Raw genomic sequence first — 15505 nt, forward strand, 5'->3', positions numbered from 1 at the left:
TTGTGGGTTTTTTTACACATCTTTGTGCCCATGATTGCAAAGTTTTTAGCACCCCGGGTAATATAGACTAAGGTTGCTCTGACAGAGTTATTCCATCTACATTATTTTCCTATAACCTCCTCATTCAAACCCTTTCAATTTAGAGATACGATACTGCACACATTAAGAAAAAATATCATGCAATGTTACAAGTCAACCAATCATTTTAAAAAAAAAAAAAACATTTTTTGCAGAAATGTCAAAGGAAGGAAACAGACTGAAATGAGGGGACATGTTCTACAGATGAAGACCAGTCTGTGTTTCCTGTCCTGCATCACAAGTTGTCGATATAATATCATGAGCATTATCCACTTCCATTATCTGCTCCCACCGTATTCAAAGTTCAAATAAAATCTTATTGCCAGGTTAATTCGTAGGTCCTTCATTCAACACCCAACAATTGCCAGAAATCACCCCCGTAAATTAGAAACAGAGGGAGGTAAATTCAGTTACTTAAAATTAGCAAGAGTGGTTGCATAAAGGAAGAGCTAACATAGTAATATTTTGCATCTAGAACCTTATACATTTCAGAGGAACTTACTTTAAACATCTCTATGAGGCTCAACTATTTTCTCTCACACTTTCTATCCCAGTTCTTAATAGAAAATAAAGCAGGAAGAATTAAACGAAACTGCAGGCTTTAGTCTCAGGAAGTAATAAAACTTTTTTCCAGCTCCATGAAGCTACCTTGGACTGAAAATAGTGGTGCATTTTATAACTACATTATGTGCTCATTGTAGAAAAAAAGTCTCTTCCTCCTCTCTTTTACAATCTAATGGAGTGGTGTATTAAAAAAGAGAGTATGAAAAATTTTCTTACCAGAATACAATAAAAACAGCCACCTCCATAAGGCACTCTCAAACAAAGTTCTCTTTCCTCTTTTCTCATTTTTGTGTTTAAAAGGGAATTATAAAGATACCACAAATGCAACTGCAAGATTTAAAATGCCACCGTACAAAAACCAGGAAAGGAAGGATAAATAAGAGAGAAAGGGAAAGGACCCTGGATGGTTAAGTGTATGGAGTGTGGTGCTCATCTCACTTCAGGCCGAGGGAGCCGGTGTTCAGGCTGACAGCTTTCCGGATCATGTGGCCAGCATGACTAAACCGCTTCTGACACAACGGAACACCGTGACGGAAGCCAGAGCACACAGAAACACTGTTTACCTTTCCGCCGCAGCAGTACCTATTTTTCTACTTGCACTGGTGTGCTTTTGAACTGCTAGGTTGGCAGAAGCTGGGACAGAGGAACAGGAGCTCACCCCATCACACGGATCTGACCTTCTGATCAGCAAGCCCAAGAGCCTCAGTGGTTTAGACCACAGCGCCACCCGCTCCCACAGAAGATAAGTATTCAATTTTGGACTAGGCAGGAACTTGGAAATAGCACATTATTTTCAAAAAGTGACTGCCCGTAATTGAATCCTGCCACACAGATTTCCAATCCTCAAATAAAGATCTGGCAAAAGATATACTCCAAGGTAACGGCTACATGGTCTCAATTATTCTGAGAGGTTGTGCAAGGAGCAACTAAGGGTTTGATTTCTATGCTTCCCTGTGTTTAGGACTGTAGTGTATCAAAACAGCAGCCAACTTCCTTTGGAAAAAAACACGTCTCGTATTTCAGCAGCAGTTGTTCATGATTTCAGACATATGGATTGATGGAGTTAACATATGCTAGTTCTTACCACTAAGACTGATTCAATTACCCTATAGCAACGAGAAACAAAGGCTGGGGACACATCCCAGGCTCTATGAAAAACAAAATCTGAGGTTAAAATGCCTTCCCAGTGATGGAGTGTGAGATAAACTCCTGTAGCATGGCTAAAATCAGTTTGTTTCCTTTTCATAATGATGGTTAAATAGCAAGAAGAAACTGTTAGAAATTCTTCAAAATATATTATCTTACTGGAAAAGAAGGTGGAAGAAGAATGTGTTTTGGGGAGCACATCAATGAGCCTACAGCAATTACAGCCTTCACAGGAATGGTTAAAATCTGCAAAAAAGAGAAAAAGAATAGTAGCTTAAACGCAACATTTACGTTAACTCTTATCATTAAGTTTTAGACTATGGATTTCATCCAAAAAGGTTTCCCTCCGCTGCATTAGCACAAAGCCATAACTGGACACAAGCATACATTTCTGCTAGCATACTTGTGCAAAAATCTAAAATCTGTTTTTATAAGATGAGCACATAAGCCCAACAAAAATCTCAACTGCTCTCTTCTGAAAGTATCTGCAAGCTTATATGCTGAGAATCAGAAATAGGTTGACTGCCTTCTATACATCTTTATTAATCTTAAAATAGTTTTGCATCCTTCTATAGATATGGTATAGGAAATACCACATGATCATCATTTAGTTTTCAGAAAGCAAGCATGATGGGCATACCAAATGAAGAACAATTAAAGCCATCTTCTGAAATTCCTGAAAGGTTACACATCTAAACTGTCACACACACTAGCCAGTGCCAAATATACTGCCAGAGAGGAAACCAACCAACTGCAGTTGCCATCACAACAGCTAAAAGCCAGGTCCCCCCCCCCCCAACCGTTTCTTTTCTATTTCCATGCACATTACTTTTAGGACCAATATAAACATAAGAGTACCTCATAATCAGTTGTGATTTGTATAGCCCCATCATGAATCCCTTCAAGTTCTTTTGGTAATAATCTTACTCTGAATACAGTGTATGAACCAGGCATCAATGTTACCTGTAGAACAGAATTATATAGTTGCTTCATTGCTTTAATCTCACATTCTTCCAACAGACAACAAAAAAACCCCGGTCACTGTAACAAAAATGCACACACACAGTTATCTGAAAGGGCTTCATGATGAAATACAAAGAATAATGTTTTGCCTACCACTTAAGTAAAACACTCTCCACTATTTATTTTCATCAGTTAATCTCTCACAGAGGCACCTCTCATTGTTCGCTTTTCTCCTCCAGATGTGGATATGTGTGGGGTGTTTGTCTACATATCATAAAAATAGCTAGCACCATGTCTATATATAGACATAAGCAGTGCTTTTTTCTAAAAAAATGTTTAGGGGTACTCTCATTTTGACTCAAGAAAACAACCATTTTATAGTTCAGATCGGGAAAAATAAATACAGTAAATGGACAAAAGTACTGTACAAAGATTCACAAAATGTTTAGGGGTATGCATCTCCCTCCTCAAAAAAACACTGTACATAAGCAGATGTGGTGATCATTCCCCCTGCTTCTTTGTACTTATAGTGATAAGATTTGCATCTTTTGTCCATATGCCACACATAACTGTAATAAGTAAAATATGTGTTACTTACCGAAGTTTGATCCAATGCATTGGCCTTTTCCAAGTCTGGAAGACTTGCAATTATTGTAGTTCTGTTGCCTTTTTCAGCAGCAAGGAGTTCCATGGTCAAACCATCACCTATCACATGCCAGCTTTTTATAGCCAACTTTAAAAGGGCACAATAGTTTTAGTAATAAATTAAACAGATATGCCATTTAAGTAAAACAAACAAACAACAAATAAAAGAATGTCTCTTACCTGAATTGGATTGCTGTTCATGATTCCAAGCAGAATACTACTTGTTTCTGTGGCACTCAATATACCAAAATCTATTATCTGTTCTTCAGGTCTTGGGGGTAATACAAAATACTAGAAAAACGGAAGAGCATCAACTGCATTAGGGACAGGCAGCTCATATATCTGTTACTGCAAGGGCTCAGAAGTACTACCACCAGTTCTAACATGTTAGTTCCTTTCCCCCCTCCCCCAATATTTTGGACAAGTAGCCCATAAGATCTGGGACTGAAGAATCTGTCTTTGGTTTTCAGGTGTACAATCTGCCGATTACACAGAAAGTGCTACAATTGCTGGGAAACACATCTACCTTTTATTCATTCTATTGGGCAACCAGATACTGATCTATCATGAGATAAGGCAAGGCACTATTAAAGGTGACTGAGTGAAAGACAAAACAGGTCTAACAAACTACTGAGTACAATCCACTGCTAATTCTCCTCTTCTGTAGAAAGAGGAGTGGAAGAGTGATGCAAAAGGCACAACAGCATGATTTTCTGAAGCTCCCTAGTCTTAAGGAGAGCATTTGAGTGGACTGTGCCCCATGTTAATTAGTGAAGGCAGCTGCCGATACGTTTTTGTTGGCAGTATGCGTAACTGAGAGCTAGAGAGTCAACACATTAAAATATGAGTTCAGTTCCAAGTTCAGTCATTTTGAACAGGCCCCCACGTACAGACATATTAATGTTTCTTTTATTGTTTTTTTTAAAGTAATGTAATTCCTATAAATTCAATTTCAATCAAACAGCAAACCTACAAAAATAATATCTAACACATTAATATTACATCCCGCAGAACTGCCACATGGCAAAAGAACAGAATGGGTTCCATCCATAGGTCTATTCTAGCAGGCATTAGACTTCTGAAATATAAACCAGCTACCAAATTTGCATTCAGTTTGAATTTGGCTTCACTGCTGAGCACATGTTATCCAGAAACACAAAGAAACCACATCTAATGTATTTCACTTTAAAAATAGAAAAGATTTTTTTAAAAAACTGATATACTTACATCTAAAAATCCAGTGTATGCTCTTACAGGTAGATGAAATTTAGAAGCATTTGTAATGAGCAAAATATTGTTATCAATGTGAAGAGATGACAAGGAAGCCACAAAATAAAGTGTGAAAATATATCTGGATTCATTTGGTGGAATTAAAACTGGTTTGCTGAAGTTGTGTACCTAGTATAATGAATAAATATGATCCAGGTTAACAGTGAATCCAATTTATGTAACATTTAATAGCAACGAAATAGTTCAGCGCGTAATTGGGCTTACTTTAAATATTCCTTTGATTTCATCTGGTAGCATTATATCATGAATGAGGACTGCAAAATTGAATGTGTTTGTTAAGTAGATTGGTCTTTCCACAGAGTCTGCTGGACTGTCACGAATATGAAATAATGTGGCTGCATGATCAAATCCTAAGTACCTATTTCAAAATATAAAAAGCCAAAAAGTAGAGATTTGCACAATCCTCTATAAGAAAAACTCACAATAATCTTTTTTTATAAGATATTTATTAAGATTTTTTAAAGTATTACAATAAAATGAAAAAATAAATAAATAACAAAAATACAAAATAAAAATAATTAAAAACACACAAATTTTCCATTGCTTATTTTCCTTTAGCTTGTTTCCCAGACCTCCTCATACCTCCCTTTTTTGTATTCCACTTCAAATTGTTGGTTCAGCAAATCCTTACCATTATGTTTTTACCTATTTAAAACTCACAATAATCACCAGAAAATTGGTTAGTCACAGAGATGAGGAACCTGACTCTCCAAATGTCGTTGGACTCAAATTCCATCAGCTCTAGCAAGTATGACTAAAGCTGAAGAACGATCAAAGTTGTAGTCTAATATCATCCGGAGGGCCACAGGTTTTCCATCCAACAGCAGCAGTTTAAGATCTCTCTTTGGCTTGTTCACTCAACTTCATAAACATCATATAATGCCTTAAGGACTGCCAATTGGCAGGCCACAGACCCATTCCTGATTTTACTTATCAGCAAGTTTAAATTCACCCAAAGGACCCAGATTCATTCCCCATGCCCTATCGTCATATCCTGCCCAAGCCAGGTGTGTAATTCAAATACATAAAACTTAAAAATCAATACTGAGAAATATAATGGTCTGAAGAATTTATACACTTGTTCCATTTAGCAGCAAAGAAGTCTGAAACCAAATACATTACCCAGCAAATAAAGAGTTATAACCAGAACTTAAAACGTGGAAGAATTAGAATATACTAGCTTATAAATGTAGAAGTTAGAAACAGTAAAAAAGCAATTGCTCAAGCCTGTCCCTAACACTTGTAGCAATGGGCAAAATAAAGTTATCTGAGTGCAAGCCAGCACTATTCATGGCAATAGTCACATGCTTTGTTTAAACAGGGCTGTGTGATGGCCACTGCACGCTGATCCTTTGGCTCCGATTCAGTTTGTAGCTCTTTATCCAGGACGGAATACACAAAAATTCAGTGTAGTGTCCACACAACAACACTGGCTTTAAACCCAGTGTTCCTATTATAAGAAAGACTCATTTGGAAGCATATTTATTTGCTACAGGAAGCCATGCAAGTGGTTAGTTACTTGTGTACAGGAACGAGGTGTGAGTTAAATGTAAGACAACAGTATCCCACGCAATCTTACCCATCTAACACTTCTGCTTGATATGGAATTTCAAGTTTTGAGTAACTCTTCTCTTTTGCTTTAACTGTTATTTTTCCTGAAAACTGTGCAGGTCGTTTTGCTTTCGATGCTATATGGCACATACAAATAGATAAATAAAAACAAACAGTGTTACTATTATTGACGCATACACAAAATTGACACATATTTATTTTTACTCTGATAGTAAAACTGTCACTGTTGGGGCTTTGATTTACTACAAAGTATCATACACCATTTTGATCACATTTGTAACTAAGCTACTCCTGTAATATATTAGGGTGCAGTTACTGTTTAGCTCTAAAATGTGAGTATTATGCTACTTGCTGAATTCAAGTGGCTTCAAGGAGGGTGGGTGATACAGCAACATCCCTTCTTCAACTTTTAGCTGAGAGGTGGGGAAACCTATGAGCCTGCAAATGTTGCTTCCTGTTAATTCTAACCAAATGCCATGCTGGCCTAGGCTACTGGGAGCTGTCACCCGTCAACATCAGAAAGGCCGCATATTCCCCTTTTTAGCAAAAAAGATGAAGACTTCAGTAGACAGTCATCATTAAATGCTCTCCCCTCTTGGTCTCTGTGTATAAACACTGAACAGCATGATTAAACACATGGGATGGGATTCAGAGGAAAGCTCAAAGAAGGCAGCTGGAGGAAGCAGACTTTCCCAGCCCCTCCTCTGCCCAGCAGCATCCTGAAAAGTCTCTCCTGAGAGTTTGGGGGTGGGGGTTGCGGGAAAACCAGGAAGAAACTTCTACAACAGCAGCAATATCCCTGGCAGTATTATGTAACTCGTTCCAAGCAGTAACTGCATTCAAAAGAAAAGCAAGTGTGGACCCCAAACTAAGAAATATGTTCAGATACACTGACAAAAGGCTTCCCATCCCATGAATGAGAAACATACAACTTCCAGAACAGACTTTTACTTACCGTCAAAGCTAATACTTGCAACTTTGGTATATTTACTTTCAGAAGCTCGAAGTGTAATTGGCTTGAAATGTACTGTGATAGCTTCATTCTGTGGTGTGGGTCTCACACTCTGGAAAAGCATAAAAGAAGTGCTTACCAAACAACTACTGAAAAAGTCTGTATATATCTGTTATCTTTTCCTTCAAAAGTTGAGAATCTGCTGACACTTATTCTAAGTTATAAAAATGTGGATACATGTCATTAGAACAACACGAGTCAGGAATGTTTCCAAATATATATACATAATTTATAGCAGAAACAACTGTGAAACTCCAGCAGATTTAACTAGGTTTGTTTCATTTTATTTCAACACATGCCTGTTTCACTAGGAAAGGAGAAATTAACTAAGTTGGGGGTGTTTTGTGGCTAAAATGTCTGTAGCCATATAAAGAGAACTAGCCTTTCAGCGCAAGTGCACCAAAAGAATATCAGAGGCATCTATATGAGTTCTATTAATGAGAATGCACGCATCAAAAATACCACTAGGCTTCCATCTAAAATTTTACAAGAGTTATACTTGAGGTTGTTCCTGTGCTTGTATACCTAGCGCAATTGTTTAGAGATCCTCCACAAGGCAGAACACTACACTCACATTATTTTAACTGTGTCTTCACTTCCAGTATCTCCACTTTAGAAAGCTAAACAGCTGAAGACACATGCTGACAGCATTGCAGAGCAGCAGGGAATGCAAAAAACAAACCAACAAATTATTTAAGTGTCTTAAAGGCAGCCCTGTTTAGGGAACTTTTTAATGTTTGCTGTTTTATTATGTTTTTAATATTCTGTTGGGAACTGCCCAGAGCGGCTGGGAAAACCCAGCCAGATGGGTGGGGTATAAATATTGTTGTTGTTGTTTGTTGTTTTATTGTGTTTTTAATATTCTGTTGGGAACCGCCCAGAGTAGCTGGGGAAACCCAGCCAGATGGGTGGGGTATAAATATTGTTGTTGTTGTTGTTTCAAATGTGGCCTAATTCTGCGAAAGACCAACTATTTTGAGAGAAATGTAAACTCCAGAGCTGCTAGAACATGAAGGCTAAAGATTAAGACTTTCAGGTCCAGAGGCTTTGAGGTGTGGAATCAATATCAGCAGCACATCAAAAAGCTCAGAGTGCAGATTTCCATTCAAGTTACTAGGCCTTCAAGGTAACACCATGTGACACGAAGGAGAAAACTCAAATAAGGATAAGAAAGGTGAGAGAACATCAAGATAAGAATGTGTCAGAATAAAGTTGACAGATGACAACAACTCAGGACGCCCCTCCCTTTCAGAAAATAATATAGAAAGATAGAAAGATACCAAGAAGATACCTCATTCCAAGAAAGAGAGAGGATGAGCATAATTATGAATGAATGTACAAGCCTTACAACCATAGAAGAGGGATTCTCATGTTTCAAGCAAGTTCAAACAAGTTTTGTAATTTACTGTTAATATGAAGTACGTCATATATACTACACGGTGCAGGGTCAGGAAGGGAGAGGGCCTTTTGGAAGGAATACTGCCTGAATGTAATCAGCTATTAAGTACACAGTCTTTCACCACTATCTACATGCATTTTTGTTGTTGTTCTAGTTGTCTGTTCTCAATGAAAAACTTTTAAAACAAAAGAAATGTTAGAACTAGTTAATACAGTAATACACACATTTTACTTAAACTTCCATATAAACTTTAATACAGAACTATCATATATTGTGTTAACAAACATAAATTTCAATTCTAATGGAAAGATAACGGCTATAGTTATGCAAGTCAGCTGAATATTAAGCGCTGCTGATAAAACGGTAAATACACAGTCTTCTGGCTCAGAACCAGCAATGCTATAAATACGTACATGATATTTTTACATTAATTTAATATTATTTTTAATATTATAAACTGCCTTTCTTCTTTTAAAATTGTTCAATATCACAGACTTCAATATAAAGGGTCAGTAAAGGTAAAAACTTTTTATGACTATAGTAATTGGCAACAATACTTTTAAAGTGCCTCGAAGGAATTTAGTTCTATGAGTATCTAGCTTAAATTTCTGCTAAATATAGTCTTGGCCTTTTCCCATGACATTAGCATGAAGTTTGAAACCAGTTTCTTCCTCGCTTCCAAACTGTATCAGAACAAACTCCAAGAGGCATATATCCCTGTCCTCCCCCCGCCCCATGTTTACATGGAAATATGAGCAAATAGTTTAGCCTTTAAGATATGCTTGATGGTATCTGACACTTCCCCAACCCACTTAACATCTAAGATGGTAGCAGAAATCTGAGCAGTGTCAAAACACTGGGACTGTATATTACGAGGTCATACAGTCAATATTTCTTCAGTCAAGAATGAGGGCAAAATATCAGAGAATGAGGTGTTAAAATAATATGATTCAGAAGCTTGGCTATATAATCCACTGCTCAGTAGTCTAACACTTATCACCTTTTCTATAAGACGCAAAAGAAAATTTAAGTAAAATTATGTACATTACTTCTGCTGCATCAATGTTTCCTGTTTTTAACATCAGTGACTCCATATTTTTGCTCACTTACTGCAGGCAGTCTTTCTGTCACTAACCCTGTGGTGTAGTGTGCAATTTGAAAAATCTAAGCTGACCATTCTGTATTTTTCTCTGCACTCTGTAAGTCAGAGGGAGGGAAACAGGCCAGACCTATGAGTTCACAAAGGGTTCATTAAGGCCTGGAGCTCTTTGTAGAACATCCTTATGTGAGGATATACACACAGGCCTTTCACTTTTTATAAGCCATTGTAGATTATTACCAAATATGAAACTAATGATGCCCCACATTTTGTGAGATATGCTTCTGTGCCTCTGAGTTTGAGCCCAGGAAACCTATGGGCTATCTTTATAATGATAGCTTTATAAAGCTTGTTAAACCCACTGGTGCTGCTAGCAAGTTAGAGAGGAAGAAGACTCCAGAGGAGTTAGTCTTATACAAACTAAAAAGAACAGACATAGCCTCTGGTCTAAGAGATTATCCAGTAGTCATAATTTCTCCCCTTTATACAGGAAGAGGTAAAACAAAGCTATTGCTGCAAGAGATAAATATACATTTCAAAGACATGGAAACAAGCACAGTACTCTCTCATCTCCCATGCTGGACAAACTAGAACAGTGGTTGAGAAAAGGGATTTAGACAACAAGAGACATTGCTTGGTGACAAAAGCATTTCAGCACTGACAGAACACACCAGCTCAAGCACCTTAGCCCGAAAGAGAATATTTGCAGTGGCGTAGCGTGGGTTGTCAGAACCCGGGGCAAGGCAAGTAATTTGCACCCCTAACCCGTGGATTTGCGCCCCCTAACCTGTGGATTTGCGCCCCCTAATCCTAACCCCCAGATGTTGCGCCCGGTGCGGCCGGCCCCCCTGCACCCCCCACGCTACGCCACTGAATATTTGTGACTAACCAGATGTTTGAATCGTATTCTGGGTCTGGGACAGGCCTCTTTAGCTTTGAGTCTCAAAACTGCCTCCTTTACAGTGGTTAAGACAAATCTCTATTGCAAGCCAATATTAACCACTTTTATATGCTGAAGTTTGTTGTCAAATACCAGCTACAAAAGAACCTTTAATTCTTGTTTGCATTTTTATTTTGTAATTGTCATACTGGTTATCTGCATGCTTTTCAAGGCATTTGCCCTGAATGATTTAGTCAGAAATAACTGGGAATTATTAAATGCATTTCCATGTACTTGCTGGAAATCCCATTGCTTTTTATTGTAATGTGACACCATAACAGCAATTATTTAAGATAGTTGTACAATTACAAGCTGTAAGTATTAATTTATGATGACACTGAAAAGTAAAGCCTGAATAACAAGCAACTAAACAAACCTTTAAATATGCCCCTGTAGTCTTAGTCTTTAGTAGAAAGTTGAAGGGAATGCAAAGTGGGGGAGCTTTAGTTCAGTTTAACTATACAGTCACAACATGTAGCATGGGAAGGATACACTGCTGAAAGCTGTTAAGTGCACCGAAAGCGGCATTTCGTTGAGTCCATTTGGAAAAAAGGGACTAAACTAACAGAACTTGAGCTTTGATATCTAGTGGATTCATGTTATCTTTTACGTCTAGAAAAATATACTGAGATAGTGAAATAAAAGAGGTAATACTTACTGTTATTGGTACATCCTTTGTTCCTGAATTTAACAAGTGTAGATTTAAGATTTTGGGCAGATCTGTTGAAAGCCAATAAAAAAGCACTAAGGCTCGTTTGCATAAAAGGGATTATTTTAAAGTCAAGTCAGCTTTGTGACATTTATTCAAGTTATCCAATGCTGAAATTTTACTTAATTCTTGCACTTCTCCATTCCCTTCTCCCCCAGACATAAGGAGCGGATGTTTGATGCTTCTGCTTCTAATCTGCAGTAAGCAATAGTCTGCCATTTTATCCAACTGTAGCAAACTGTGGTTAGTGTGCAAATTAATTTGTTCTCCAGTCAGGATCCAGGCACAGTGGCAAACTATTGTCTAGGCAAACCATAATTTGTCACACTGGAGCAAATGGGCAAACTATGGTTTGTTGCAAGGAAAGGGAGGGGGGGTCATGGTCACCATTACTAAATCCTGATCTTCCAAACCAGCCTGGTGCCTTCCACATGCTTTAGACTACAAGTCCCACCTGCCCTTTCCCAGTATGGTCAATGGTCAGAGATTATGCAATTGATGACCGAAACAGCTGAAGGGCAACAGGTTGGGGAAGACTGTTCCAAACTATGATTTGGAGACTAGTCTGAATACAGATGCACCTGTGTACAGTCATTTGGCAGGTGTATAAATTAAGAGTGATGTTATAAAAAGTACTATTTATAATTGCGTTATTAAGTTATTTCATTTTACTTTATATAATATTTCTAAAGCTAGATATCCTAGGCATTTAAATACAAATGAGGTGGATTAAAGTTTCCCTCATGCAGAGTTCTGCTAGAAGAAGAAATTATTTTCACCAATTCCTCCTTTCTCCTGTAGCCCCCCAAAGATCTGCTCTGGAGGGTTTGGGGACTCCATGAAACACTATGAAAAGTAGCCGCAGAGATAATACCAAAAATCACCTTCCTGCACCCCGTCTCCAGAAGAACCCTGGATTTTATTTTTATTTATTTATGTAAATGGGTGGATCCCTTCCATTAGCAGCAGGACTTGTCTGGATGCAACCCAATACATATGAAGGCCTACATGCAAAGGCTAAGGAACAAACACATGAAACTGATATTACGCAGCTCTTGCAAAATGAGGTGTGTCTACTCACAATCTGAAATGGAGGTGTATTAAAATATAGGACTCACCTTGGGTTCTTAAAGTACCAAAATCTAGCATTTCTGTCGATGAATAAATTCCTGGGGCTTTAAGATAGGACAAAACAAAGTGAGTATCTTTCACTACTGCAGTAGGAAAATACATGAAGTTGATAAAACTTTACATTTCTACAAACCTGTTGTGACTTCTACTTCTACTGGCAGAATAATAAACTCTGTGCTGTCTGAGGCATTTGTTTTTATTCGAATGAAGGCTGTGTAATTATCTGCTTCCCTTGAAGAGAAACTGGCTCTCATAACTCCTTTAGTTTCATAGGGGGGTATTTCCTATTGAAACAAACAATTGTCCAGAATATAAAAGTCAGTATAATAAAAAGGTCCACAATGCCAGCTATAATACAAGTGGAATATGGAGTATACAGTTGGCGTTTTTAGGGAATGAACTAACTAAATAGTGAGATGGAAGTGTCAAACAGTTTCAGAAACAACTATCACATAAAAGGTTCAGAATCATCACGTGTAGATTATTCATGCTGACAAGTAACAGTTTGTTAAACCTGCCTTTTCCTAAGTGCCTAAGACTAGTTCTGTTGTAAGAAACCAGTACAAGAAATATATTTGGTGATGCTACCAATGTTTTAGAGAAACACTTAAAAGCCTATTTTGCATCAGTAGCACAAAAATGTGTAGATACTTCTGTCTGTGCCATCCAAGCCCACTCATTCCCCACTCCCACAACAGGCAAGCCATAATTTTCTTTCCTCCTGTGCATTCAAAATTTCTGGAAAGCCTACATTATAGCAAAGAGAATAGGACTTAATTTGTCTATACACTTCAAAAGTGGGAGATTCTAATCACTGCTACTCAGAAAGTGTAAAAATAAATGTATCCAATTTAAGTTATACTCAGACTAGACCCACTGAAATAAATGAAAATGACCAACTTAAGTCCATTTTCAATGGGTCTCAGTAGGACTTAGTTGGATACAAACCAAGGAGTCATCAGCAACCATCTCAAATTGCATGCAGGCACACTAGCAATTTTATACAAAAATATAAACTGAAATTTTATACAAAAATATAAACTGGAGGATTGTCCTGGAAAATCCTAGAAAAGTTCCCTAGTATTTCTTTGCTACATAAAAGGTAGTTGGTGTTATATCTTCAGTCAAAACTACAACTTTTGGAATATTCTGTGGCTAGAATATTAGATAAAAACCACACACGTGTCTAAAATCACTTGGTAGAAAGCTTATGTGCTATCAGACTTGCAATGAAATGAAATTGAAAGTGGCTAACTCACTATAGGACATAATTGTTAGGTATTTGTATACAATATTTATTTTAAAATAAGTTTTATTTGCTTTTGTGACGAAAACAAAACATGTAACATCATATACATATAAGTAATATATAATTAATAGCATTGGTTTTACTGTAGAGCATTTGTTCTTCTCTTGTTATGAATGGAATTCTCATTTTAAATTTGTTTCTGCCTTTCACCTTTTGCGTCAGCCCCCCGCCCCCCCGCAAAACAGTTGTCCACATTTGCTGGTATATAGAATATTAACATTACTTTGAAAATTCATGACAAGTTCGTTCCCATTCTGCTTTGAACTTTCATACTTGTCACTGGACCCTGTTGATATTTGATGCTGCACAGTTATGGTTTACTCCCTTATCTTGAATTGCTGGGCCTCCTGGCCTCATTTCAAAACAACATCCACCTCTTATCTGTATATGTGTGCATGAGATTTCAGGATCAGCAGAGGAGAACACCATACATCTGAGGAAGGGTGCTTTGGCCCACAACAAAAGTTTAAGCCACCACAAATATTAGTCTTTGCCAGAACTTATTAATACCTTAGTGTGAGTCAAGTAATATTTGTGCCACTCACCCATAATTTTCTTGTACCCCCTTGCTGACCAGTTGGAAGCTCTAGGTGGAGATCACCTCCACTTGAATACATTTCTACCACCTGTGAGAATAGCCAAAAATAATAATTGATAAAGTTAGAGCTCAAGTTCCAACTAGACACACTCTCATGGTTGCCAGCTAAGGAGAAACTTTTTATATTTTATTTTCTCTGTGGTAAAGACCACACAAACAACATAGTCAATGAATTGTCTCAAGTGTTAGAATATGTCATTTATCATTCCACCAAATAAAAAAAATAATCAAGTGATTTTATGCAAATGAAGTTTCTGTATTTGCCAAGTCAAACCTTACATGCAAACCTTTAGTTCCATGAACATAGCTTCTCAAAACTACCACCAAGGCAATTATTTTAACTTCAGTGGTTTATACATATAACATTCCGAACTGAAAATAAAGGAATAGAATCATAGTATACAAAGAGCACCTGAAATACATTAACATTATATTTTAACAGGTATAACTGTAAATATGAACAGTGCTCCTACATACCTGCAAAGGCTCACTATGGGGGTTGTGTATATTTATAATAGGAGAAAAACTGCTGTTTACTGGAACTTTTGCTCCTATAAAAGGGCGAAGTCTGTAAGGGTTTGGTACTCCTACACCAAATACCTGTTTAAGAAAAAGAAAACAACCTTTTAGTATCCCAATGTGAGTAATTGTCTGTTTTCCACCTTTAAAACTCACACAATCATTGACAACAAAGAAACACTACCTCTTTCCCAACTTGGAAGTTTACAGTTACAGTATTTTAAAGTAGTCTCATACAGTATCTATTGCCTTAGGATACAAGAAAATACATCTTTTTCTTCCTTTCAGGAGCCACACAAGTGACAACTACAGACCAGCTTTTCTCTAAATACTTGTTTTGCAACCAGTTTTTGAACTTTTTATATGCAATGCAGATTTTTTTAAAACAACAACAACTTAAGATCACTGAGTAGGACTGAGTCAAATACAACCCTTTGAATTTTTTTCTAGCTCCGAACCACAGTAACTTAGAGCACTACAGGTAGTAAATCATGATTATGTTCATGAATACAAAAAATGGCATTCCCCCCA

The 15505-nt window shown here is 37.3% G+C and overlaps 1 protein-coding gene across 1 annotated transcript in view; it reads right to left on the bottom strand.

The window, feature by feature from the left end:
- TMEM131 (transmembrane protein 131) overlaps nt 1-15505 on the bottom strand; it is a 71073-nt gene that overhangs the window by 19119 nt on the left and 36449 nt on the right. The window contains exons 7-19 of the mRNA XM_083610334.1: nt 14933-15055; nt 14403-14483; nt 12682-12832; nt 12536-12592; nt 11367-11428; nt 7214-7322; nt 6266-6374; nt 4891-5044; nt 4624-4794; nt 3577-3687; nt 3350-3484; nt 2647-2751; nt 1948-2034 (exon numbers count right to left, since the gene is read on the bottom strand). Of these exons, the coding sequence (XP_083466460.1) occupies nt 1948-2034; nt 2647-2751; nt 3350-3484; nt 3577-3687; nt 4624-4794; nt 4891-5044; nt 6266-6374; nt 7214-7322; nt 11367-11428; nt 12536-12592; nt 12682-12832; nt 14403-14483; nt 14933-15055 (1455 nt within the window). The remainder of the gene's footprint in view (nt 1-1947; nt 2035-2646; nt 2752-3349; nt 3485-3576; nt 3688-4623; nt 4795-4890; nt 5045-6265; nt 6375-7213; nt 7323-11366; nt 11429-12535; nt 12593-12681; nt 12833-14402; nt 14484-14932; nt 15056-15505) is intronic.

This window comes from Podarcis filfolensis, assembly GCF_964270895.1.
Source record: "Podarcis filfolensis genome assembly, chromosome: 4".
NCBI classification, from domain to species: Eukaryota; Metazoa; Chordata; class Lepidosauria; order Squamata; family Lacertidae; genus Podarcis; species Podarcis filfolensis.